The sequence below is a fragment of the Hyla sarda genome, chromosome 7 (assembly GCF_029499605.1).
Source record: "Hyla sarda isolate aHylSar1 chromosome 7, aHylSar1.hap1, whole genome shotgun sequence".
In the NCBI taxonomy this organism is placed as follows: Eukaryota; Metazoa; Chordata; class Amphibia; order Anura; family Hylidae; genus Hyla; species Hyla sarda.
The window spans coordinates 69185218-69212502 of record NC_079195.1 but is presented as its reverse complement, the minus strand read 5'-3'; the positions used below and the strand labels follow the sequence as shown (position 1 = coordinate 69212502).

Genomic DNA, 27285 nt, shown 5'->3' with positions numbered 1-27285 from the left:
GCTTGATCTGGGTTCCTAAAGCTACATTCTTAAGAAGATATTGTTTCCAAAAGTTTATGTATGGGGATCTCGCTGAAGGTCATTCCTGTGCATACACATACACATTATATATATATATATATATATATTTTATATATATATAAAATCCAAATAGAAGCAGCACTCAAGTAGAATCAGGTGATAGTCAGTATGGGGTGCTCGCATAATTGGAGCCTGGGTCCACCGGTTCCTCAATCCAAATAGGTGAAATAGAATGCAGCACACCACTGTTGCAGTCAAAACAAATAGATTTATTCCATAGCGTGCAGAGGACTACGTTTCACCGGTCTCACACCAGCTTTATCAACTTGATAAAGCCGGTGTGAGACCTGTGAAACGTAGTCCTCTGCACGCTATGGAATAAATCTATTTGTTTTGACTGCAACAGTGGTGTGCTGCATTCTATTTCACACATATATATATATATATATATATATATATATAGAAAAATTAAATAAACAGTGGCACACCAGGCGTCAACAAAAAAAATGTGATTTATTCCAAAGACGTGTAGGCAACGTTTCAGCTGGCTCACCCAGCCATTTTCAAGCTTGAAAATGGCTGGGTGAGCCAGCTGAAACGTTGCCTACACGTCTTTGGAATAAATCAAATTTTTTTTGTTGACACCTGGTGTGCCACTGTTTATTTAATTTTTCTGTGTTTGGAGGGGTCCCCAACCTAGACCCGACACAGTAGGCACCCGAGCACCTTTTCTTACCCTGGAGTGCTGCTTTCTTGCTCTATCTATCTATATATATATATTTACGGGATGAGTATTTAACTCATCGCGAGTTCACCACTCCTGGTGTGACGGAGCTTTCAAGGGCCACTTAGCACTCCGCAGGCATTCTGGGTAGGGGAATATGCAAATCAGCTCATTACATCACCTTCTCAGGCGATGTTCCCTGGTATCAGCTTAGCTCCAGTTACGGAATATAAAAAGCTAATCGGGATTAATGCCAAAACCAGAACTCTCTCTCCAGAAGGAAAGAGGGACCCATCTGCAGACAGCTGTTTCTGGGTTCTTGCCCCTCGTCAGTACAGATCCTCATCCTGTTTAGTTGGTCTAAGGCCCCTCATCTCAGCCAAGCCAGATCACCCTGCTCTGTACTGACGAGGGGCAAGAACCCCGAAACAGCTGTCTGCTGATGGGTCCCTCTTTCCTTCTGGGGAGAGTGTTCTGGTTTGGCATTAATCACAATTAGCTTTTTATATTCTGTAACTGGAGCTAAGCTGATACCAGGGAACATCGCCTGAGAAGGTGATGTAATGAGCTGATTTGCATATATATATATGACTCTGATACAGAGGGGATACCAGAGACGAGAACTGGAAAATGGGGTCCCTCAAATTCCTATCCATTTGGTGAAATGGCTGCCACACCATGGCAATGATTTAATAGAGCAATGGCTACACCATTACCCTATTAAATCACCATAAAGTCTGCAGTTTCCTCTAGTTTTGTATATGAAAGCAACAAAATAGCGGTGCAAAATTATTAGAAAGAGGAAAAAAAACAGAAAGAACTGGAACACAAAATATGAGGTCATCACCCAACATCAGTGTAAAAATTGATTGGATGAACAGAGACGAAAAAAATAAACAGCAAGTCATATGTTCAAACAAAGCTGAAAGACTTCCTAAAAGTGGAGACTGTCACACCCGCCAGAAGAAATGGGGGGAGGGGGTAATTTATCATTGTTTTAGAACCTTTTTTTTTTCTTTGCTTATACGTGGCACACGTGCACCAAGGCCCTTTTTTGCGGCTTTTGGCTTAAAACAATCTAAAAAAATCTATTAATCTACCTGCTATAGTATGATAAATATGTTGCACGTAAGCCAAACAAAGACAAAAATAAATTACTTCAAAACACACTTTCCAAAGACAGCAATGATAAATTCCCTCCCCAAAAGTCCACATACTGTACCTATGGCCAAGAAGTGTATAATGGTGGTATATAATGTCTTATATGGACTTGTTTAAACAATGTTTTGGGCCTCACTCTGTACCAAGGGGCCTGTATGTTTTCACACCATAATTCTGACAAAACACTTGTACGTCAATAAGATGACAAGAAATTATAAAACATCCCTTTATCCCCAGAGCTGTGTAAATTTCCAGGCAGCTGTTTAGTGGAGAGAAGCTTAGCTACCAGATTTTTTTTCTTGTTACATTACTATAATTCATTCCGGCATTTAGGATTGGAACCACAGGGTAGACCTTGAAATAATAACCTGGCAACATTTATTACAGATACAAGTATCATAATGTTTCTAAATGGAGAGGAAAACTTTATAAAACACATAAGATCATTACATACAGTTTAAATAAAGAGAAACTGATTCCATGCAAAAACTCCCACTGGCTTTTATTCGGCTTACCTCTAAAGCCTTATGATACCAAAATAAATCAACCCTCAAAGATAACGCAACTTTATGCCAGGTTACGGCAGCGCAGCTTGTTACTTCCCACACCCCCTCGTCTCTTGTCAGATTATAAAATGTTCTATGTCTAACAAGCCACCTGTATGGGGCAATCGGGCACCATATATTCAGTATTAACAACCTTTGTGGCAGCACTAAAATCTTCTACACTTATACTAAGATCATTTCTGTTCTTGTGCACTTTGGGTTCCCGATAGTCACAGTCAAAGTAGACTTTATTACAAGACCTGCATAGTGATTTTTATTGTCACATGTCTGAAATCATCGTGAACCAATGACCAGGCCAGCAGGGAACCATAGTGTGAGGACAAACAAAATTGTTTCCACTGCGTTCCAGTGAAGTGATTCCCAACCGGGGTGCCCTGGCACACTGCCCGGGGTGCCGCAGGATTTTGCTGTGAATTTATTTTCAAAATGTATTTATTTTTTTTATTTCCTGACCCGAGCGCCTGTGACTCACCGCGCCGCAGGGGGGAAGGGGAGCCTGCCTGCGTGCACACAGCATCTGTCAGCATCCCCCTGCGGCGCAGTGAGCTGAATATGGTGCCCTGCTACACAGAAGAGGGGAAGATGCTGTGGAACTGCAAGCTGCGCCATATTCCCGTGCCGGCTTGCTTAAGGTAGTGCAGCATGTCAACGCCCGCCCCTGTAACCCATGACCCCCCCCCCCCCCCGTCACCCATGTCATCCATGTCCACCCCCATGTCATCCATGTTTGCCTTGTCCATCCCCGTCACCTATGTTCACCTCCCCTGTCCACCCTCCCAGTCTAGCCTGTCACTTGTGTCCACCCCCCTATTCACCCATTTTACCCCCCTTGTCATCCTTGTCCACGCCCCCCCCCCGTCATCCATGTCCACCTTGGCCACCCCTCTGTCACCTATGTCCCACCCCCCCCGTCACCCATGTTCACCCCCCCTGTCCACCCCCCAGTCTACCCCTCTGTTACCCATGTCCACCCCCTATTCACCCCTCAGTCCCTTTGTCACCCCTTTTAACCCCCTTGTCATCCTTGTCCACTCCCCCCCCCCCGTCTCCCATTTCCACCCCTGTCACCCCTGTCATCCACGCTCCTCCCCTCCCCCCGTCTACCCCTCTGTCACCCATGTTCACCCCCCCAGTCTACCCCTCTGTCACCCATGTCTAAACCCCTATTCACCCCTCTTTTACTCCCTTGTCACCCTCCGGTCATCCATGTCCACTTTGGCCAACCCCTTATCCACCTCTCTCTGTCACCCCTGTCCATCCCCGTCACCCATGTTGACTCTACATTGTCCACCACACTGACCACAACCTTGTCACCCATGCCCACCCCCTATTCACCCCTCTGTCCCTTTGTCACCCCTGTCCACCCCTCTGATACCACCTTGATATTCCTGTCCACCCCTCTATCACCCCCTACGCCCCTGTTACCCATGTACACTCTTCTACACCCATCTGTCACCCATGTCCACCGCTCTACACCCAACACCCCTGTCACTCATGTACACTCCTCTACACCCATCTGTCACCCATGCACACTCCTGTCACCCCCTACACCCCTCTATTACCCAAGTACACTCCTCTACACCCCTCTGCCACCCATGTACACCCCTCTGTCACCCATGTACACTCCTCTACACTCCTGTCACCCATGTACACTCCTCTACACTCCTGTCACCCATGTACACTCCTCTACACTCCTGTCCACCCCCAACACCCCTTTCACCAATGTACACCCCTCTATCACCCCCTTTGCCTCCTGTCACCTATGTACACTCTTCTACACCCCTCTATCACCCCCTACACCCCTCTGCCACCCATGTATACTCTTCTACACCCGTCACCCATGTACACTCCTGTCCACCCCCAACACCCCCTGTCCCCAATGTACACCCCTCTATCACCCCCTTTGCCTCCTGTCACCCATGTACACACTTCTACACCCCTCTGCCACCCATGTACACTCTTCTACACCCATGTACCACCCAAGTACACTCCTCTACACCCATGTAAACCCCGTTACCCATGTACACTCCTCTACACCCCTCCGTCACCCATGTACACTCCTCAACACCCCCGTTACCCATGTACACTCCTCTACACCCGTCACCCATGTACACCCATCTGTAACACGAGTACACCCCTCTGCCACCCATGTATACTCTTCTACACCCCTCTGTCACCCATGTACACTCCTGTCCACCCCCAACACCCCTGTCACCAATGTACACCCCTTCATCACCCCCTTTGCCTCCTGTCACCTATGTACCATCGTCTACAACCCTCTGTCACCCATGTACACTCTTCTATACCCATCTGTCACCCAGGCACACTCTTCTACACCCATCTGTCACCCATGTACATCCGCCACCCCCTACACCCCTCTCTCACCCATGTACACTCCTCTACACCCCTCTACCACCCATGTACACTCCTCTACATCCCTCTGCCACCCATGTACACGCTTCTACACCCCTGTCACCCATGTAAAAAAAAAAAAAACTGCGGAGCCTAATAGGTTTGTTTTGCAGGTTTAACGGTGAAGAATTGTGGCTGGAAGAAATTGTCATTATGGCCCGGACCAGATGGAGAAGAAAAGGGAACAGCGCTGATTAGAAAAGAAGTCATTGGCGAGTTGCTGTCTAAAGCAGCACTTTAATATACATACCCACAGGTAAATACATATTGTGCATTTTGTGCATTGGGGTGCCCAGCAAAAAGAAAAAAAAAAAAATTCGGAGGGGTGCCCCAAGCCAAAAAAGGTTGGGAAACACTGCCTAGTATTACATTTACTTATTTTTTTCTATCATAAAACCCCGGAACCCCTGTTGCAAAAATACAGTTCTCAGCATACTGGGAGTTTTAGTTTTGCAACAGCTGGAGGCACACTGGTTGGGAAACATGGGCTTATACTTATGAATAAAGTAAAGTTCTCTTTCCAAACATAGCTCTGTATTTTTATGGGATCTAATGGGTCAGTCTGTGTAAGCCTGGGTGCTAGGGGGCTCCCCTGTTCAAATTATGAGGTATAAAAGGAAATCACAAAAAAAAAAAAAAAAAAGCCAGCCAATGAAAAATAAATGTGCAAAATTATTTTGTTATTTTGTATTTTGGAAGGAGTTTGGATTTTTTTTTAGCTTGTTAATACCTTTATTTTGCTCTATTATTTTGTCTACTGTTAGTCAGATTACTTGTAAGCACAACTAAGGACAGGGAGAAGTGGGGAATGAGCAGACAGGGACCCTCAAACCAAAAGATACTTATTGTCCTGAGATATTTTCTAGACTTTCCCACAGAATTTTTAATAATCACCATACACTCATAACATGATACATTACAAGGATGTTTAAGGCTGGTTACTCCCCTAGTATACAATATATTTGTTCTCATGTTTCTGCATACATAGTGCTTGGTCTAATACTGTTATCCATGTGAATTGGAGCACTGTTTTGTGGGAGAACATTATAAATGTGATAGATAAACTTGTTATTCCAAGCCACTTTAACTAAACAATACTGGTGTGCTCTCCTGAAGAGAGCTTTGTCAGTCAGTCTGTCAGAAGAATCAAAATTAAGCAGAGAAAAAATAAATATTGCATGTCCTATTTCTCCACCCAACTCCTGTAAAATTTCAGACACCCAACGGACCCCAAGTCAGTGGGCTATGCTGGGCCCTGGTGGTGTTAAGTGTGCTCCGACTCATTCAGTGCCAAACGGACCATGAACGGGTCCGGAGTACAACGGCAGTGTGAACTTAGCCTAATACGTTGCATTATATTTATGAATGGTTCTTTAAAAGGGAAACTGACAGCAGGGTTACCTGCACTAACCAGAATATATAGTTAAAAAGTGCAGGGAACTCCGCCCACTTCACGGACATGCTGAGGAAGAGGGATGAATATTTTGTGGATGGCAGAGTTAAGCTACTTTCACACTGCTGCTGTACCCGTTTTTTTATTTTTAATTTTTTTAATTTTAACAGCAGTTACCTGGACGGGGCAGAACGGGCAACAACAGGTCCCGATGGATCCCATTATAGTGAATGGGGTCCATCGGGAGCCGTTGTTTTGTAGCGAGAGAAAAAGACGGCGCTTGCAGTATTTTTTCTCCTGCTACTCTCCCCGGCTGTCACACTGCTGCGTCATAACGGCAGTGTGAAAATAGACGTATTGGCTGAAGGAGTTCTTGCTGAAGTGGGTGGGAGAAAGCATTGTGCATACAGCAGTAGTCGCCTCCAGGGCACTTAAGAAGAAATTAGAAACATTAGCAACAAGATGAATATCTCGTAAACGGCTGCACCGATCATCACCCGCACTATCTACATATCTATTTAGATTAGTGTGGCTAACTCTGCTGTTTGTTTCTGACAGTGCTGTTTTGTAAGAAGATTCCCCTGATGACAGGGTCTCCCTCATTGTTAGGGCTGCAGTGATCGGTGGTGATGGAAACAGGCAGCAATTGCAGCTCCATTACAGAAGACATTATGCATGGCACAGTCCCCATTTAATTACCGAATTTTAAGGGTTGTCTATGTAATGTACATGTAACCGGTTTTCTCTCCGGTAAGTAGCTGTGGGTCCAAAACAGAGGACAACCTCTATTAACTCAAAATCCCCATATAGGGTATTTGAAAGCCATAGAACCGATTTAATGAACATTGTGAAAAGTAGAACCATAGATAATGAGGTATGATATGTTTTTAAGTAGTAAAGACTAATAGCATTTACTTTTATGGAATAGAGATACCTAAGGAATGTAGACCATTGAAATATATGTCCCAATATGACTAAGTAATATGACTAAGCAGGAATTTTCACATATTATTGAACTTTCTTGTTCACCCTGACAACCATTTTCCCTTTCAGACTCTTCCAGTGTTGTCTTATAACAAAACAAAGTCTGGGATTTTCAAGTAAATTATCCTTGTTAAAAAGAAAACTTCACTGATTCCTTCAAACATTTATCTGTAAGTAAAGCAGGAATGATGTATAGAAAAGAGATAGCATCATGCAATAGTAGGATTTACAACCCTTGTCCTCTCTCTTGCTCTGCTTCATCACCCAAAAGAAAAAAAAAAGGGGAAAAGAAAAGTAATTTTAACATTAACTCCACACTTCCACCGGGGGTATGAGATTGCTAAATTATCTGTTGGCAGGGCACTGATCAAAGCTGAAAAAACAAAGGCACACTGCCCAGCACCAGCAGCATCATTTATCAGCCACAACACAGAAACACAGTAACTCTCACACTTACAAACAAAATGGTATAGTATATAGACAGTCTATATATCTTCACACCATTGAAATAGCATATGAAAAGTATAAATTAAAAAAAGACTAAAAATCATTTACATTAACTCAGTGTCACTAACCTAAAACAATCTTTAATTCATTAGAAATCTTTAGGTATATATAGACAGTGCAGCCAAAATGCATTTAGAGACCTCCACTAATCTCCACTGCACCCCTCTCTGTACAGCAGCTCCCCAGCTGTACAGGGAACTCTGTTTCTGGCCCAGTAAATGGCCAAAAGCCACTGTAAAGAGATGCTAAACAGCACTGTGTCCCCTTCTTTCTCATGAGCTATATAATAGGTGAGGGTTTCACACATAGACCCCTACTGATTATGAAGAGTTAGCATATCCTAGCCATATGCCTCACATTGCTAGGTGGGAAAACACCTTATATTAAAATTTTCTGGTTGCTGGTTATCTGGACAAATTATCTGGTTGTCAAAACAGTCTTCACCTATTTTTATGGCCTTCAACAAAAGTTATTGTAATTTGTTTGAAAGCATCAAATTTATTCTTAGTCCCAAGTTTTGAAAGATTTTTTTTCCCCATCTTTGACTTGCCTTACACTGAGACATACCGTATTACAAATTAAAATCTTCCAATGATGTCTCAATTTTTCTCTTCAAATATGTAGAAGAAAAGAAAAAAAGTCAGATTCTCGGTAAGGCACACTTCAGTGGACCACCACATAGCTGAATTTACAACCCTTTAAACCTCAGTGGGATCTTAATCAGTTATACACGGCACAGTGGAGGGGCATGGTTGATCCTTGAGATATTCACTTAATCAGTGTAAAAGTTATTGCCCTATGGGGTATATTTCCTAAAAGCAACATGTGTTCTGCTATGTTATCATGATGAGGCATGAACAAATAACATTATCTGTGAAGCACTTTGGATGCAGATGGAGAACACACTTCGTATGTGGAGGGTGGGTCAAGTGTTCTTCAGCTGTGCTAAAATATGACCACAGCCACACTTTGGTAAGAGCAGTCTGATCTCTGGAACTGCTCGTCCATGCTAAAGGAGACTTGGTTATTATTTTAGGAAATGTATCTTCTTCTGATCTCTCTCCACTCTCCTGAGCACCTATTTTTCCTCTCTTCTTTTCGACTATTGTAGATCACTCCGATCTGTTGTCAGATGACAGGTTTATAGGCTGGCTGACACCTTTACTCCTAGGAATTTTAATTAACTTCTCTCATCAAAATGTTAAAGAGCAGTTTCCATTATCTGAGGTCAGTAGTGTGTTGCAGGTCCTGCTATACCAGCCATCAAATTGAAGAATTAATGACGTGGATAATGGTCTCTAATTCAAGAAGAATTTGCATGGACTAGAGACGGGATGGGTAATTGGGGCGAAGAGAACCTCATGGCCTCACATAAAATGAGTGACTGATTTAAGCCTAGTCAATGGAGGGTTGCAGCCCCAAATGCTGCCGCCCCCTTCCCCTTTCCGCGGATATGTCTATCATCCAGCCCAATAAAGCAAACACACTGAGTAAATATTGTGACAGAAAGAGTGTGCATGTCTACGGTGAACCGCTTTAAACTGGAGCCGGGGTAAAGGTGACACTGACCTGACATGGCACAAGCTTAAAGGGTCATCACTTAAATCCATCATGATTCTTAGCAAATAGAATGCATTCTCTACTGTACATCTATAGACTTTTGACTTAAGGTATACATTGCTCCCCTGGTCACTTAAAGTTGCAATAGAAGGCATCTAAGTGTCTTTTTCATCTTTTCTTTTATAAATAACATTGTCAAAACTATAATTCGGGCATCACTTCTCCATGGTGCAAACTTTTAAGAGGAAGCTCAGATCTTCAGAGATTTTGTGAAAAAGTCAGTAAAATTGGAGCTTGGGGCAAAATATTTGTAAATTAGAATTACCATAAGGTTATATAATTTGTGGCTATATTCCATTATTCTGTCATCTTAGTGGTTATATCAACAAAAGTTTACATTTCATCCATTAGGACTATGGTTTGTATACAATGCATTGTGGAAAAGTCAGATTATCTAAAAGGTTACATAAAAATGTTAGATATAACATTCTATAAAATATTTCCCTAAATCTGTACACCAAACTTTGAGGAGGGCAGAGTAGAAACTGTGGGGCACAGTGCTGAATGTTTCTGCCCCTCTGTTCTAGCAATTGATGGGAATTTTTTTTTAATACTGCTCCATATACTCTTTCACATTAAAAGCATACTACGTTGGGCAACCTGTCTCTATATAAGTTAATGGTGTTTATTATATGTCTAGTCATTTATTGGGTCCATAAACCAAGTAAAATAGAAGAGACAAAAGTTTAATTTGTTTGTGGAGGACCATCTCCAGACATTGCCCGAAATGACTCATGGAAGGACCCATCATGTGCACTTTTGCAATGATCAAAGGGAACTGTGTATGGAATCCTGTGCACATCATCGTATGATACTTCCCTCTGCTCCAATCCAGATTTCAAAGAAGATTCACAAGCCAAAAATATATTACATTATTTCTTCTGTGACTTTGTTTGGGGAATACTAGAAAAAAATGAGTTTTGGAAAAGTTGGTGTGCTAGGACAGAAAATTGCTTTTCCATGAACTTTTCAATCCCATTAGTCTGGAGAAGAAATAAATCCTAAAGTCAGTAAAGAAAAAAAAAAAAAAACAGCATCTGTGTAATTTGGGCTAAAATATAAAAGTGAAGCTGAAGACCCATAGTCTATTTAACTTCTATTACAGATTAAAACGATTTATCGTTTGAAAACTTGAGAAAATACAGGCCTTTGTTCATCTTGGCGCCAATCTGTCAAACTACCATGGCACATTACTATATAACAAAGCTTACGCACAGCAATTACTGTGTACCTGGAGGAGGGCTCTTGGGTTTTTCTGCTATGGTAAAAGTATACAGTGCAGAGCATATTGTCTTTCAGTTATTTATTTTCCCACTATGCTAAAGACACCAAGGCGGAAAATGTCAGAGTTCAGTTTGCAATCTTAATACTTATAATAAGCTTAAGCAATTCAGCTTTAGCAAACCTATCAGAATTAGTTAACCCCCAAGAAGACAAACTGAACCTTAAAAAGGGGTCTTCCCGGGAGTAACTTTTAACGAAGAATTATGCTTACGCAGATAGTAAAAATAAAAAAAGCAAAACAAAAAAAAACACTATACTTATATTGCTCATTCCCCATCTATCATTGCCATCATGGAGCACTGGTCCAGATATGCAGCGTTTACTGGATCACAGAAGGCATGTGGAATTGCTCGCTCAGCCAATCAATGGCTGGGGCAGGAAAAGGCAAGCATACAGTTTCTTTTCTTTAAAGGGGTGTTCCAGGATTTTTTTTATTTTTTATTTGACTATGCTACAAGGGCTGTAAAGTTAGTGTAGTTCATAATTTAGTGTCTGTACCTGTGTGTGACGGTTTTCTCACAATTCTTATGTGATTTTCACCCCAATATTTATTTTTAACAGCATACAACATTTTTCAGGCCTCAGATTTTCCCCAGGTTGCAATGCGGACGAGACCTGACATCACCAGTCAGCTGATGACAGGGAGCCTGTCTGCTTCATTGGGTGGCGCAACCTCTTGGTGGGAGAGATCAATCTGCAAATAATTGTATTTTTGCAACAGCTGTAGGCACTCAATGAAAAACAAAGGTCTTTTGAATGGATGCAGCTCATTTATGTTGTGTGGGAGGGAAGAATGTGTGGGAGGGAAGAAAATGAAATTATGAGATTTGTAGGCAAAGAAGGAAACTCAAACAGGAAATTCCAGTTCACAAAAAGCTAGCCACAGTGTTATGGGGATCTCATGACATAGCCATTTAGCCCCAAGACAAGTGCAGATCCTTCCTGAGCATGTCCATTAGGGATCGACAGATATCGATTTTTTTAGGGCCGATACTGATAATCTGTGGAGGTTAGGGCCTAGGGCCGATAGCCGATAACTTATACCGATATTCCGGTATAAGTTATCGGCAATATATATACCCCCCCGCGACACCGCTGCAGATTATTGATTTAAAGCGGGCGCTTTAAATCAATGAACTGCAGCGGCTTAGCCAGAGACCGCCACCACCCGCTTCTCTCCCCTTGCCTGTCTGGGGGTCCTCCTGAGTCCTATCACCACAAAACATGCCAACACCCACCCACCCCTCACCGCCGCACCCCTAACCGCACCGCCCCCATTGCCTCCCCCATACCCGGTTTTATAATTACCTGTTCCCGGGGTCCACGCTACATCTGGCTCCGGTGGTGTCCTCCTGAGCTGTCACTGTGCGCACTGACGGTGACATTGCATTGAGGACGTCACTCGTCATTGCGCAGCGCACAGCGTAACACAGGACGCAGCAGGAGCCAGAAGTAGCGTGGACCCCGGCCCCCGGGAACAGGTAATTATAAAACCGGGGTTGGGGGAAGCAATTGGGCCGGGGCGATGCGATGGGGGGTGCGGCGCGGTGGGGGGTGCGGCGCGGCATGCGGTCGTGGTGTGGTGGGGGCAGGGCATTATCGGCAAGGTAATTGCAGATACCGATCACGCCCAAAATCGTGAATATCGGCCAATAATATCGGCAAAACCGATAATCGGTCAATCCCTAATGTCCATTACTGCCTGCCAGTACTAAAATTATGGTGGATTTTTAACCACCTTTCTGAGAATATTTCTTCATGAAGGTTACTCCACAGAACACCCCTTCAGGGACAAGCATTTTTTTGTTTGTTTTTAGCTCACAGATTTCCTTATGATTTTTTAGTTGCATGAGGTCTTGTTTTCTGTGAAACAAGTTGAAGATTTTGAAGGCCTCATCGGGGGAACATATGAGGGGGAAATTAATCGCTCTGTCTTACCATAAGATTCTCTTTGCAGCTAATTAAAGCTCAGCTTTTATTTCTCATATTGCTCTAGTAAATAAAAGTGAAGCTCTGATCAGTTGCTATGGGCAACACAAAGAATCTTACTATACAGCGCAACAAATCTCCCAAGTGGTTTAATGTTTAAGAATGTATTTATTTTTTTAACATTTTGAAAAATAAGCAAATTACCATCAATGACACAAACTTGATAGTATGAGTTGTTGTTATCCATATAAAGAGAAACCAAGATAATATTTTTTATTTATTTATTTTTAAAGAAAACAGCACCGCACTTGTCATCGGGTTGTTTGTGGTATTACAACTTGGCTCCATTTACTTTAAAGGGGTACTCCGATGGAAAACTTTTTTTTTTCAATGTACTGGTGCCAAAAACTTAAACAGTAATTTACAGATTTGTAAATTACTTCTATTTAAAAATCGTAATCCTTCCAGTACTTATTAGCTGCTGTATAATACATAGGAAATTCTGTGGACAAGACAAAAAAAGAAAATAATTTCCTCTGTAGCATACAGCTGCTAATAAGTACTGGAAGGGTAAAGATTTTTTAATAGAAGTCCTTTACAAATCTGTTTAACTTTCTGGCACCAGTTGATGTAGAAAACTTTTTTTTTTTCTTTTAAATCATTAAATCAACTGGTGCCAGAAAGTTAAACAGATTTGTAAATGACTTCTAGTAAAAAATCTTTACCCTTACAGTACTTATTAGCAGCTGTATGCTACAGAGGAAATTCTTTTCTTTTTGAATTTCTATTTTGTGTTGTCCACAGTTCTCTCTACCGGAGTACCCCTTTAACGATGACGGACGTAAATGTACATCCTGGTGAGCTGGTACGTCCTATGCATAACCGCGAGCATCGGAGCGATGCTCGGGTCATGCGCGGCAGGTCCCGGCTGCTGATAGCAGCCAGGGAACAGGGACCCGCCGGTAATGACGGACATCCGCCATTAACCACTCAGATGCAGTGATCAATACAGATCACGGCATCTGCAACATCACAGTCACTAAAATGGATGATCGGATCACCCGCGGCGATCCGATCATCCAGAACGGCAGACTGAGGTCCCCTCACCTGCCTTTGCTGCCTTCCATGGGTCTTCTGCTCTGGTCTGCGATCGAGCAGACAAGAGCAGAAGATGACCGATAATACTGATCAGTGCTATGTCCTATGCATAGCACTGAACAGTATTAGCAATCAAATGATTGCTATAAATAGTCCCCTATGGGGACTATTAAAGTGTAAAAAAAAAAAAAAAAAAAGTTAAAAAAGTAAAATGTGAAAAAAACCTCCCCCAATAAAAATGTAAATTGTCCCATTTTCCCTATTGCACCCCTAAAGAGTGTAAAAAAAAAAAAAAATATGTTATATACATATTTGGTATCGCCGCGTGCGTAAATATCCGAACTATTAAAATAATATGTTAATGATACCGTATGGTGAATGGCGTGAACGTAAAAAAAAAAAAAAGATAAAGTCCAAAATATTTATTCCCCAAAAAATTTTTTATAAAAAAAGCTTTATATAAGCAAATATGGTATTAATAAAAAGTACAGATCACAGCGCAAAAAAGGAGCCCTCATATCGCTGCTTATACGGAAAAATGAAAAAGCTATAGGTCTAAAATAAGGGGATTTTAAACGTACTAATTTGGTTAAAAAGTTTGCGATTTCTTTTAAGCGCAACAGTAATACATGTTATCATGGGTATCATTGTAATCGTGTTGACCCAAAGAATAAAGAACATGTCATTTTTACCATTAATTGTACGGTGTGAAATCGAAACCTTCCAAAATTTGCAAAATTGCGGTTTTCTTTTTAATTTCCCCACACAAATAGTATTTTTTTGGTTGTGCCACACATTTTATGGTACAGTGAGTGATGGCATTACAATGGACAAAAAACAAGCCCTCATACTAGTCTGTAGATGAAAATATAAAAGTTATGATTTTTTGAAGGTGAGGAGGAAAAAACAAACGTAAAAATAAAATTGTCCTTAAGGCCCAAATGGGCTCAGTCCTTAAGGGGTTAAGGGAACCGAGCTGCATTACCTCACACAACCCCAGGAAAAGTGTGGTGCTATTTTTTTGAAGAAATAAGCTCTTTTTTCTAATCCTGGATATCCCCATTAAAGTATAACAAAATTTTCACTTGTAGGCCATGTTCATACACACCTTAAAAAGCTTTTGCATTGTGGGCTATTTATTCAGAGGTTTGTGGCTAAAAATCGGATATAAAGCAAAAATCAGTGTGTGAAATGGCCTTACCCACATAACTCAATAGTACAAGCTAGGGTAATATTCTTTACAGAAAAAGTCAAGCTTTTTTTTCCTGATAATTTTTCCCGATCATGCTCCGATCACTCAATTTGGTGTCAATGGTAAAGCCCATCTTCTGAGAGACAGATGTGAAGACATCAGCTCACTGAGATCAGGTTGCAGCTGCTGCCCATAGTAGTGTATGGTAAAAGTAAGAGGTAAAGGTAAGAGGAGGGGGAAACTGGGAGGCAGAGACACTGTTGCTGCTTCTAATGTCCTATTTCACCACATTCCTGGAGTCATAGTATACAGCTCAGCTTTGTTGGATATTTCTGTTCATGCTACTGCTTTTGTGTGTGTGTCTTTGAGATAGAGTTGTGGAGAATCCTGCTCCTCTATGTGTGCAGCATATGGGAAACGTCTTAGCAACTTGTCTCCACCCACTCTGGAGCTGCGTTCTGGGAAATCCAACAAATAGAGATAAAGCCTGCAGGGGGGGGGGGGACTGCTAACAAATGCAGGACACAAGTTATATAATAGCCAGGAGCAGTGTTTAGGTCCTTGAGAGTACACAAGATATCCTATTCTGAAAATTTACCTAAAATGACAGTCATGCTGTAATGAAAAGCATAACATAAAATAAAAATACAACAAAACTGTGTATATAGATTATATATATATTTTACATTTGTGACTTTATTTTTCAATTTAAATTAATGTTGTTTCATTTAACCTATTAAAGGGCCATTAGGAAACTCACTTTTAACCTTTTGCTTAGTAAACTTGAAATACATTATTCCCTATGCATAACTAAAAGGTACAGCCTCTAAACAAATACATAAAAAATAAAAGAATTAGACAGAATTTGTGGATTCTCTGATCCCGGCTGTTAGGCCATGTTCACATGATGGACATGCCGCTGCAGCAGAGTTGCATTCATTTCAATGGGAATCTGCTGCACTGTTCACACGGCAGAATTTCTGCCACGGAAATTGCAATTCCTGAGTCCATGGAATTATACGATTAAGCAATGAATATTTTGTTACCTTAAAAGAGGGCTTATGGCAACTGACCATACTCTATCTTCTGTCTGAATGGTGTGAAGCCATCGCCAGTCTGTCGTGGAGGAAAGAGACCACACCTGCAAAGTTTGCAACAAGACAGAAAATTCAGGGCACAATTATATATAAAAAAATAAAATAAAAAGCATTGTAAATGTAGGAGTTGCCCAGAACTTATGTTTTTAACAAAGGCCTTCTATTATAATAAAGAAATCTGTCAGCAGTATCACCCACACTAAAGCAGATACTCACGGCGTCCAGATTCGCCCAGCCGTTTCGTCGCAATTCGCCTTTTTCTTTTTATGCAAATGCGGGCCTTAGGGCATGGGCGGAGCTCCGAAACCAAGCTAGAGGCAGGCTGAGGTCATATTCGCCAGGTGGGCGCTCTGCCCGGCTCATAAATATTCATAATACACCTCCTTGCTCTTGCGCCCCGTGTTAGTGTACGGCGCATGCGCCGCTTCCCTCCCTGCTCTTGCGCCCATGTTAGTGTATGGCGCATGCACCGTACACTAACACGGGCACAAGAGCAGGGAGAGTGGTAATGAATATTGAGGGACAAGGATGACGTCAGCGTGCCCCTAGTTTGGTTCGGAGCTCCGCCCATGCCCCAAGGCCCTCATTTACATAAAAAGGGAAAGGCGAATTGTGGCGGAACGGCTGTGAGAATCTGGATACCTTGACAATCGTTTTGATCAGCATCACCCGCACTACAAGCCTATGTAAAGGCTTTTGTGTGGGTGATACTGCTGACAGATTTCCTTTAAAGAATGTCATATGATTATTAACTAAAATGCTGTCCCTTCATCCGTAAATACATAAGCAATGCTAAAATCCATACATGGATACATAGCGGACCTACACTTTCTAGGGATCAAGGCATTCTTACTGCAGCCATGTCACATATATCCAAAGTAATGTCTTTTACCCCAGAATATAGGTATACTGCAAGCAGCATAAAACGGAAAATACCTAAACACTTGTTAGACCAGTGCTAGATGGCTTTCCCTGTAATCAGAAGATCTTCTCTGATAAATGTTTGTGTTTTTATGCTTAAGCTCCTTCTTTATGAACCAAAGATCCCCAAATCTTCAGAATTCTTTTCACACACGTGTTTGTTGACCACAAAGGGGATTGTGTTTTATTCATGTCAACAGGAATTTACTATCGCACCAAGAGTAACCAAGCGAAGGTGGCAAGCTTAACTAGCCTAAGCTTTTGTATCTTCGATAGGTTAAAAATATTGCTGGGAGCAGCCTATCTCCTGACTATCAGCGAGGAATGTACATTAGCAGCTTCCCTGGGCTTAACAGTAATCAACACTCCACCGAGTACTCCGTCTCAGCCACACTTTCTTTATTTAGAGCTCCTCCCATCAACTTGTGACTTCTCTCCGGCAACCGAAGTATTACTTCATATAAAAATGAATAGAGTGTAAATATGTTATATAAATTATAATGATCCTAAAAGCTAAATCCACCTTTGAAACAGATTTTTTTTTTTTTATAGCTGCAGTCTTCAAAATTAGATTCAGAGCACTTTAAAATCAGATACAGATAAAATGCAATTGAACCACAGGTTTCATATAAAAGCAGCTGATCTATTTGTTTCCCTCCAATCCCGCATATACTCAGGCATTGTCAAGAAGTGGCACTGGTTTCAGCTGCTCCTCCTACAGGTGACTGCACTGGACAAACTTCACTTTTCTTTGCTTCCATTATGTGTACCTCCAATGAGGGTCCCATCAGCAGGATATCTGTTTAAAAATCCTGACAACGAGCCCAAGACTTGTGCAGACTAAAGTCATCAGGAGAAATATTTGCCAGAAGACCCATGGGAATTTTAAAGGAAACGGTCATCATATTCACCTACACTAAATCCTATACACTGGGTTATAATGTGGGTGAACAGGAGACCAATGAGGGGTCACTGACTCCTATACATACCTGAACTGGAGACCTGACCCTCCGAAGATCGGCTAACATCTTCCCTGAATTGCACGCTGGAAGTGCATCTGTTGGTTCAATTTGAATATTCAATGTCACGGGTCATGTGAGTGCTCAGTTGGCGCAGCGCTCACGTCACCCGCGACAATGAATGTTTAAATCGAGTCGGAGGGCCCGCCTCCAGCGTGCAATTCACAGAAAATTTAAGCCGATCTTCGGAGGGACAGATCTCCACCTTGCAGGTACACATAGCAGTCAGTGACCCGTAATCTGTCTCCTGTTCACCCACATTATAACCCAGAGTATTGGGTTTAGGGTCGGTGAACAGGATGACCATTTTCCTTTAAATGGATATTCTGCCTCCTAAACCATCATCGGAGGTACTACTTTGACTGGCAGGAACAGTTAAAGCGTATTAAGTGATTTTTATAACATTTTAACTGCATTTAATTTGAGAGGGTTGGAATATGAAAACATTCATCACCCAGCCAGTGGATAGGCAAAAAATTAATTATTTCAGGGGGTTTGACTCCGGGGACACCCACTAATTGGGAGAAAGGGGGTTGCAAGTCCACAATTTGAACAAAAAGCCACATATTTAAAACCACAATTTGAGCAAAGCAGCAGTCATACGTGTTCTGCCGTGGCTATCTCCATCATTCTTAACAGTAAAAGAAGCAGTAGTGCACATGTGACCCTTGTTCTTGTGCCAGGAAGGGGTCACTGGTCAGACCCCCAGTAATCATATTACCTATTCTGTGGATATATTTATGTCTATGGTCCAACCACTTTGAAGAGCTGTGAGTCAGACTTGTTATTACTGACATTTTGAGCTACATTTACGATGCTTTGCATAGTTTTCATGCTTTATTTATGTATCATATTGAAATCATCTTAAATTAGACATGTCTTCTAAAAAGAGGAAGAAGTAGGAGAAATAGGGTCCCCTTCACTGTTATGGGACAGCTATTAATTATAGTTGTTATAGGCAACTGCTCCACGTTTCCCTCACACCAATACATTTTAAGCCATACACTAAAATAACAACACAAAAACTTTTGGAATAAAAAGTTCTGATTGTTGAACAGATTAAAAAGGCTCAGCTATCAGAATGGGACTTGCTCATTAACTCTTTCATGGTACCCATTTAGATCATACAGTATGAATTCCCACATGAGTAACTGTAGTACAACCAGCTGGAAACAAGATTTCTGCTTGACATTGCTCTGGAGAAACTGGTTTGAGTGTTTTAACTGCGATGTCAGATTATTCCCAGCAGACACCGCCTGGAAGTGTTTTATAGAGTTCTACAGCTCGTGGAGGGAGGAGGGAAAATAGAATATCTGTCCCAGACTAGTGTCTCGTCTTCAGACTACCTTTTGCTCTGTTCCAGATAGTTCGTAACCACCAGACAATTCCTTTAATCTGGTATCTGGTGGTTTGTCAGTTTTCAATGCAGTCCAGAAGGAATTCCGCCAAAAGAATGATTATATTTATTCTTTCAGTGGAATCTGGATTGTGGAATTTCCACTGTGGAAATTCTGCAGTGTGAACAGGTAAGCGAAAATCCCCTTGACACTAATGTTTGCTTCATACAGTAGAATTTTGCTCAGAAATTCTGGAGTGTGTGAATGGGCCCATAAGTATCAAATCTACAAATACACATGGTGATACAACACCCTCTGCTGTTATATCAATGATAATACTAGTATAATTTACCTTGATAGGCAGCACTTAAAGTGGATGAACAGTGTTGGAGCTGAAAATTCTGCTTTGTTGGTCATCATAGTGAAGATGACCTGTCCACTCAGATTTTCATCTTAAAGCTCCCATATATATTAAAGAAAAGATGTCCAAACCTGTCAATTTTAGCGGAAACAGATGACTATCTAACGTGTATAGTGGCCTTCTGTGTATAGTGGCCTACTGACAAGGGAAATGAGAACGCCCAGTTGGCAATTTATTCATAAATTTTTTGTGGAATAACAGAGGTTCGCAGCCTTCACAATCAGCAAGAGTTGTGTACAGCACAATTAAACAAATTGTGACATTCATGGATGTTGTAAAATGGGAGGTCGTCGCATATGTGGTTTACTGCTCAGTAAATTAAGTCATATTCATGTATACAAAACCTTGATTATGTGTAAGATCTGAATTTTTGATTGGTTGCATGCTACAGAGAGCAAGGGGTTAAACATGCCACAGTATTGGACCAAGCCCTTTAAAATAATAGCCATAATGGTGATGCTCAAGCTCCATGAAATATAAGAGGAATGGCAATGAGTATGGTGTGGCAAGCGTCCAGCTGCTGCTCTTCCCTATACGAACCTTTTTAGCTAATCAGTTTTCAGCGTGTGAGTAATGTGTTTTACTGCAGTACTCAATCTCTCTTGTTCACAGTCCATCTGGGATTCAGTGGTCAAATGGAATGATTGAGTGACAGCTTCAAGATGACTTACCCTAGCAGTCCTGTCCCTGGAGCCGCTGACTATAATTCCTCCGTGACAATCCACGCAGTTCACATCCTGCTCGTGTGCAGTAAACTGGATGCTGGCAGTGCTGTGAAGATTATGAAGGGCGATCTTTCCATCCCTGCAGTAAAATCGAAGTTGCAGATTCATTAACTGAATCAAAAGGAGAAAATTGTGTTGCATAGCTTGTGCTTCTATAAAAAATAATGCAGGTAGGATAACTAACAAAAGTTTCTGTGTGTGGAAAAGCTGTCTCTTATCAAAAAGTCTTGTTTACTTAAGTCAAGACCAAAAAAGTTCAACACACACATCAAATATGCCAGAAACATACATTTTGACCTTTGTCAATGGTCAGGCATGAATTGGTCACTTTCTTTGGTCTGACTGACCACAAGAGGCTAAATCTATTAAAACTGAGCATGTTGCCTATTTGCTATTCACAGACCCAGAAATGCTATCCTATGACCATGCCATATTGAAAGTCGCTCTTCTAATGTTTATTAATACACACGTGCATTGAATTCAGTTGTTAGCAATGCATAGGGCTAACAGGGTTGTACCCATGAGTCATATAGTTAGTTATAGTGTACAAACTTACCAAGGGGCAGGATATATTAGGCAGGAAGTGAAGAGTCAGTCTGGTTATAATGTGTTGAAATGGGCAAGCATACTGATCTGAGTAAATCTGACAAGAGCCAAATGGTGATGGCCTGCCAATGGGTCATGGCATTTTCAAAATCTTTAGGTCATCTGGGTAATGCCAACATGCATTGTTTAGCACATACCTAAAGTGGTCTAAGAGAGCGAGAACCAGTGAACCGACAAAAAGGTCCTGGGTACCCAAGACTCATTGCTCTGCATTGAGAGCGAAAGTTAGCCAGTCTGAACCGATCCCACAGAAGAGCTAAAAATTGCTGAAAAAAGTTACTGCTGGCTGTGACAAAGTTGTAACACCACACTGTGCATCACACATTGCTCTTCGGTCAAAATGTTAATACTGACCCCTGTTCTCCACACAAAAAAAAAATATGCCTATGGTGGGTATATGACCATCAGAAATAGTCCATGGAGGGATGGAATAATGTGGCTCAGTCTTACCTGGGGAAGAGATGGCACCAGGATGTACTATAGCAAGAAGGCTAGGCAGTGTGATGTTCTATGCAATGTTTTGCTTAAAAAAATAAATAAATAAAATAAAAAAACCTTTGGTCCTAGCATTCATGTGGATGTTATTCTAATACACAACACTTTCTCAAACACTGTACGAGATTAAGTCAGTTGCTTTGTGGCAGTGATATTCTCTAATGTCAGTTGCCTCTTTTAGCAGAATAGCCCACCCTTCTACAATGCAAAGGTTATTCAGGAATGTTTTGAGGAACATCACAAAGATCTCAAGGTGCTGACTGTCTCCAAGTTCTTAAGCTCTCATTCTGATTGGGAATTTACTGAATGTGCTGGAAAAACAATTCAGATCCATGGCAGCCACACCTCACAGGATTTAAAGGATCTCCTGCTAACATCTTGGGGCCACACATCACAGGACACCTTCAGACGTGTTGTGAAGTCCATGTCTTGGGTCACAAATCATTTGATGGCTCTAAGAGAATTAGCAATATGCATTTCTGTCTGTAGGGCATTGTAGGGAAAGGGTTTGAGTTGAAACTGGTTGTGGCTGTGCTTCATTTTGTTAGTATCATACTAGTTGATGTTCTGTCTAATCAGATCGGCCTTAATTGACATTTACCTTTCTGATTCCTATTAATGTTCTCCCCCATCATAGATAATGATTGCCTATGAATCTGGTTGACTTGTAAATTGTTTATTCTTTTCATCCTTAGTAAAATTTTCATACTTTCTCTGAAAAAAAACTAAACATGGCTTTAAAATTTCCAGAATTTTTACATCTCTAGGCATGTCATATTAAAAGAGGTACTCTGATTGTTATAATTGGTATAATATACCAATCAGAGTACCTCTTTTAATATGACATGCCTAGAGATGTAAAAATTCTGGAAATTTTAAAGCCATGTCTAGTTTTTTTCAGAGAAAGTATGAACATTTTACTAAGGATGAAAAGAATAAACAATTTACAAATCAACCAGATTCATAGGCAATATAATATATATATATTTCCCGTCTCAACAGTGATAGGCTGAGTAGCAATGGGCCTAGTCTTCTTTTTGTTGCCTGGGCCCAATAAGTCACACTGCTGCTCAGCCTATCACCAGCAGAGATGGGACAGCGCAGCAGCAAGAGATTAGCTGAGCTGCAGTGTTAAATGTCGGGCCCCAGAAGCAGGAAGAAGAACACAGCGGAGGACAGGTCAGTGGATATCAGCAGCAGGTAAGACAAGGGTTTAACACACTGCTCAAAAAAATGAAGGGAACACTTAAACACCACAATGGAATGCCAAGTCAATCACACTTCTGTGAAAGCACACTGTCCACTCAGGAAGCAACACTGATTGACAATCAATTTCACATGCTGTTGTGCAAATGGAACAAACAACAGGTGGAAATTATAAGCAACTAGCAAGACACCCCAGTAAAGGAGTGGTTCTGCAGGTGGTGGCACATCAATGCACATCAATGGATGGCACATCAATGCGAGCTGTGGCAAAAAGGTTTGCTGTGTCTGTCAGCGTAGTGTCCAGAGCATGAAGGCGCTACCAGGAGACAGGCCAGTGCATCAGGAGACGTTTAGGAGGGCAACAACCCAGCAGCAGGACCGCTACCTCCGCTTTTGTGCATGGAGGAGCCGGAGAACTGCAAGAGCCCTGCAAAATGACCTCAAGCAGGCCACAAATGTGCATGCGTCCACTCAAACGTTCAGAAACAGACTCCATGCGGGTGGTATGAGGGCCCGACGTCCACAGGTGCAGGTTGTGCTTACAGCCCAACACAATGCAGGATGTTTGGCATTTGCCAGAGATCACCAAGATTGGCAAATTCGCCACTTGCACCCTGTGCTCTTCATATATGAAAGCAGGTTCACACTGTCCTGTCTGTCACATGTGCTAAGAGTCTGGAGACACTGTGGAGAATGTTCTGCTGCCTGCAACATCCTCCAGCATGACTGGTTTGGCAGTGGGTCAATAATGGTGTGGCATTTCTTTGGGGGGGCCGCACAGCACTCCATGTGCTTGCCAGGGATAGCCTGACTGCCATTAGGTACAGAGATGAGATCCACAGACCCCTTGTGAGACCATATGCTGGTGAGGCTGGCCCAGGGTTCCTAAGCAAGACAATGCTAGACAGCATGTGGCTGGAGTGTGCCAGCAGTTCCTGCAAGAGGAAGGCATTGATGCTATGGACTGGTCTGCCTGTTCCCCAGACCTGAATCATATTGAGCACATCTGGGACATCATGTCTCGCTCCATCAACCAATGCAACGTTGCACAACAAACTGTCCAGGAGTTGGCGGATGGTTTAGTTCAGGTCTGGGAGGACATCCCTCAGGAGACCATCCGGCATCTCATCAAGAGCATGTCCAGGTATTGAAGGGAGGTCATACGGGCACGTGGAGGCCACCCACACTACTGAGCCTCATTTTGACTTGTTTTAAGGACATTACATAAAGTTGGATCAGCCTGTAGTGAGGTTTTCCACTGTGATTTTGAGTGTGTCTCCATATCCAGACCTCCATGGGTTGATAAATTTGATTTCCATTGATAATTTTTTTGTGATTTTGTTGTCAGCACATTCAACTATGTAAAGACGAAAGTATTTCATACGATTAGTTCATTCATTCAGATCTAGGATGTGTTTTCTTAGTGTAACCTTTATTTTTTTGAGCAGTGCACAATTTGCCAGAGTACCTCTTTAATGCTATGACTGATCAGTGTATTTTTTGTGTTCATAGTAAAAGTTTAGACCTGCTATGCTTTGATTTTACTGATAATGTGGGCCACCTTATAAAATGGTCACATAATTAATTTACATGTCTATTGAAGTAAGAAAAAAAAAAATTTGAATAGATGATATACGGTCAACTACAAAAGCCAAGGCAATATGATTTGTGTTACTGCACCAGCACTGAGCCCTGCAAACATACGGATGAGTCACGAGTCAAGACGAGCGATAGCACAGGAAAAAGACGATTAAACAATACATTGGGGGATCAAAGTAAATCTTAGTTATAATGTTTCCAGCTATAAAATGTTGCTCAAAGCAAACATAATTGATATAATTCCTTTACATGCTCATGTCCAGGCTTACTTAAGTAAGGATTCCATTAAAAATTCCACACCAAACTTTTTTTTTTTTCACATCACTTTGAGGATGCTGGATGGATCAGCAGGCTGATGTCTTAACATTTTCCTATGCAGTTGGCATTACACACAAAAGCTGATGCTGCAGCGCTGCACTTCCTACCTGCCTCGGCAGGCTTATCCATTGAACTCACCTTTAAGCAATGCAACAGAGCTTGCCGTTGAATGAGTCAGACCATTTATCTCTTTTATGAAGAGGATTATCTTCTAACACTCTTCTGCTCATACTGACATTTTAGTGTGAAGCTTCAAAAAGCCATGACCTCAGCCCAGGTTTAGGCTTCAGATACAATGTACCTTTGAAGAACTGCATTGTCTTATTTCTACGTGTCGGGGCAAAAGTTATAACCTTCCATGACGAATGGGAGCTACAGGGGAGATCAAAAAGTACTAAAAATGCCAAAACATAGGAATGACAAACAATAAGTTTCCGTATGGAATTTTAGCCCAAGATTTTGCATGTTTTTAACTGTTAATTTTTGAAATCCCCAAATCTAGTATGGCTTCCATGTTGGAAAAGGCAGTCCAGTGTGCATATTACACAATGTATGCAATTCTTGAACAGCAGTTTGAGGGTGCATATTGTTGTGAGAGATGTGTGCGAGTTGTTCATTTGGAAGCCCAGATCCTGGATCTAGAGGTGCAACTGGAAAGACTGAGACGCATTGACAACTTGGAGAGGAGTCTCCTGCTCATTGAGCAAGTACTCTCTGGGGTAGAGGTGGGGGAAAATAGTGGGACGGAGGTGCAGGACAGTCAAGCAGCTAGCTGGGTTACAGTTAGAAAATGGGGTAGAGGGAAAAGTGTCAGGGAGGCTAGTCCTGATCTGGCACACCCCAACATGTTTGCCCGGTTGGCAGATGAGGGGGATGCCATTTCAGAGCTAGCAGTACTGAAGCAGGGGGGGTGTCTGCTTCAGTACTGGTGTCTGGAAGGAGGAGTGCAGGGCAGGCCAGACAGGTACTGGTAGTGGGAGGACTCTATTATTAGGGAGACAGACAGGGCGATCTGTCACAAAGACCGGGATCGCCATACAGTGTGTTGTCTCTCTGGCGCTCGAGTTCGGCACATCAGGGATCGGGTTGACAGGTTGCTGGGTGGGGCTTGAGAGAACCCAGCAGTCATGGTACATATTGGCACCAATGACAAAGTAAAAGGTAGGTGGAGTGTCCTTAAAAATGATTTCAGGGACTTAGACCGTAAGCTTACGGCAAGGTAATATTTTCTGAAATATTACCTGTACCGCGAGCCACACCAGAGAAGCAGCGGGAGATTAATGAGGTAAACAAGTGGCTCAGAAGCTGGTGTAGGAAGGACGGGTTAGGGTTAATGGAGAACTGGGCAGACTTCGGTGTCGGAAACCGGCTCTACTATAGGGACAGGCTGCACCTCAATGGGGAGGGTGCAGCTGTGCTTGGGGAGAAGATGGCTAGAAGGGTGGAGGAGTGTTTAGACTAGGGACTGGGGTGGGATGGAACCTATAACATAAAGGGGGAAGATAGTGTAGATAGAGAGGGGGGACTTATTAATGTACTTGGGGGTGGAGCGGAGGGTGGGGTTAGAATAGTTAATAGGGATAGGCTTCATACACATACACCATTGAATTGCATGTTGACTAATGCCAGAAGTCTGTCCAATAAAACAGAGGAACTGGAGTGGTTGATGTCTGAGGAAAATTATGACATAGTGGGTATAACAAAGACTTGGTTGGATGATAGCTGTGACTGGGCGGTCAACATACAGGCTTAGTGTCTATTCATGAAGAAATTGGCCAAAACGGAAAGGGTGAGGAGTTTATCTTTATGTAAAGTCCAGACTGAAGGCCGCACTGCGGGAGGATATATGGGAGGGAAATGATAATGTGGAGTCATTATGGATAGAAATATATGGAGATAAAAATTAAAATAAATTCTGATAGGTGTTTGCTACAAGCCACCAAACATAATGGAAGAGGCTGGAGATCAACTACTGAGGCAAACAAACAAGGCAGCAAATCAGAATGATGTGATAATAATGGGGACTTTAACTATCCTGACATAAACTGGGAGACTGAGACCTGTGAATTTGATAAAGGAAACAGGTTTCTGACTATAGCTAAAGACAATTATCTGTCCCAAATGGTGCAGGGCCCAACCAGAGGGGGCACCCTGCTAGACTTAATATTATAAAAAAACAAAGTAAGGTGCGCTCCATAGTGCAGTAATCCTTTGGTGTGTAAATTAAATGATACTAGAAGTGCTTACCCGCTAAGTTGTGCAAATTACAGGCACAACGCTGGTGTAGGCATGTGAATATCCAACTGCAGTCGATCCCTCCACCATACAGGTGTAACATAAATTTCAACAACTTCACCACTCCACAGGGATTCTATTCAGGCGCAAAGGAACATCAGACTTAATAATAACCAACAGACCTGACAGAGTAACTAATGTGCAAGTAGAATGACACATAGGAAATAGTGATCATAATATAATACATTATAACTTTTTCTTCAATAAGAGAATCACTCGAGGGGCCACAAAAACAATGAACTTTAGAAAGGCAAAGTTTGATCAACTCTGAGAAGCCCTTAACAATATAGAATTCAATAATGTTCTCAAAAACAAGAATACTGACACTAAATGGGAGACTTAAAAATATCTTAAA

The 27285-nt window shown here is 41.9% G+C and overlaps 1 protein-coding gene across 1 annotated transcript in view; it reads right to left on the bottom strand.

The window, feature by feature from the left end:
- The window catches only part of FBXW4 (F-box and WD repeat domain containing 4), a 225608-nt gene that overhangs the window by 124870 nt on the left and 73453 nt on the right, over positions 1-27285 (bottom strand). The window contains exons 4-5 of the mRNA XM_056529496.1: positions 20358-20490; positions 15938-16032 (exon numbers count right to left, since the gene is read on the bottom strand). Coding sequence (XP_056385471.1) covers positions 15938-16032; positions 20358-20490 — 228 coding nt within the window. The remainder of the gene's footprint in view (positions 1-15937; positions 16033-20357; positions 20491-27285) is intronic.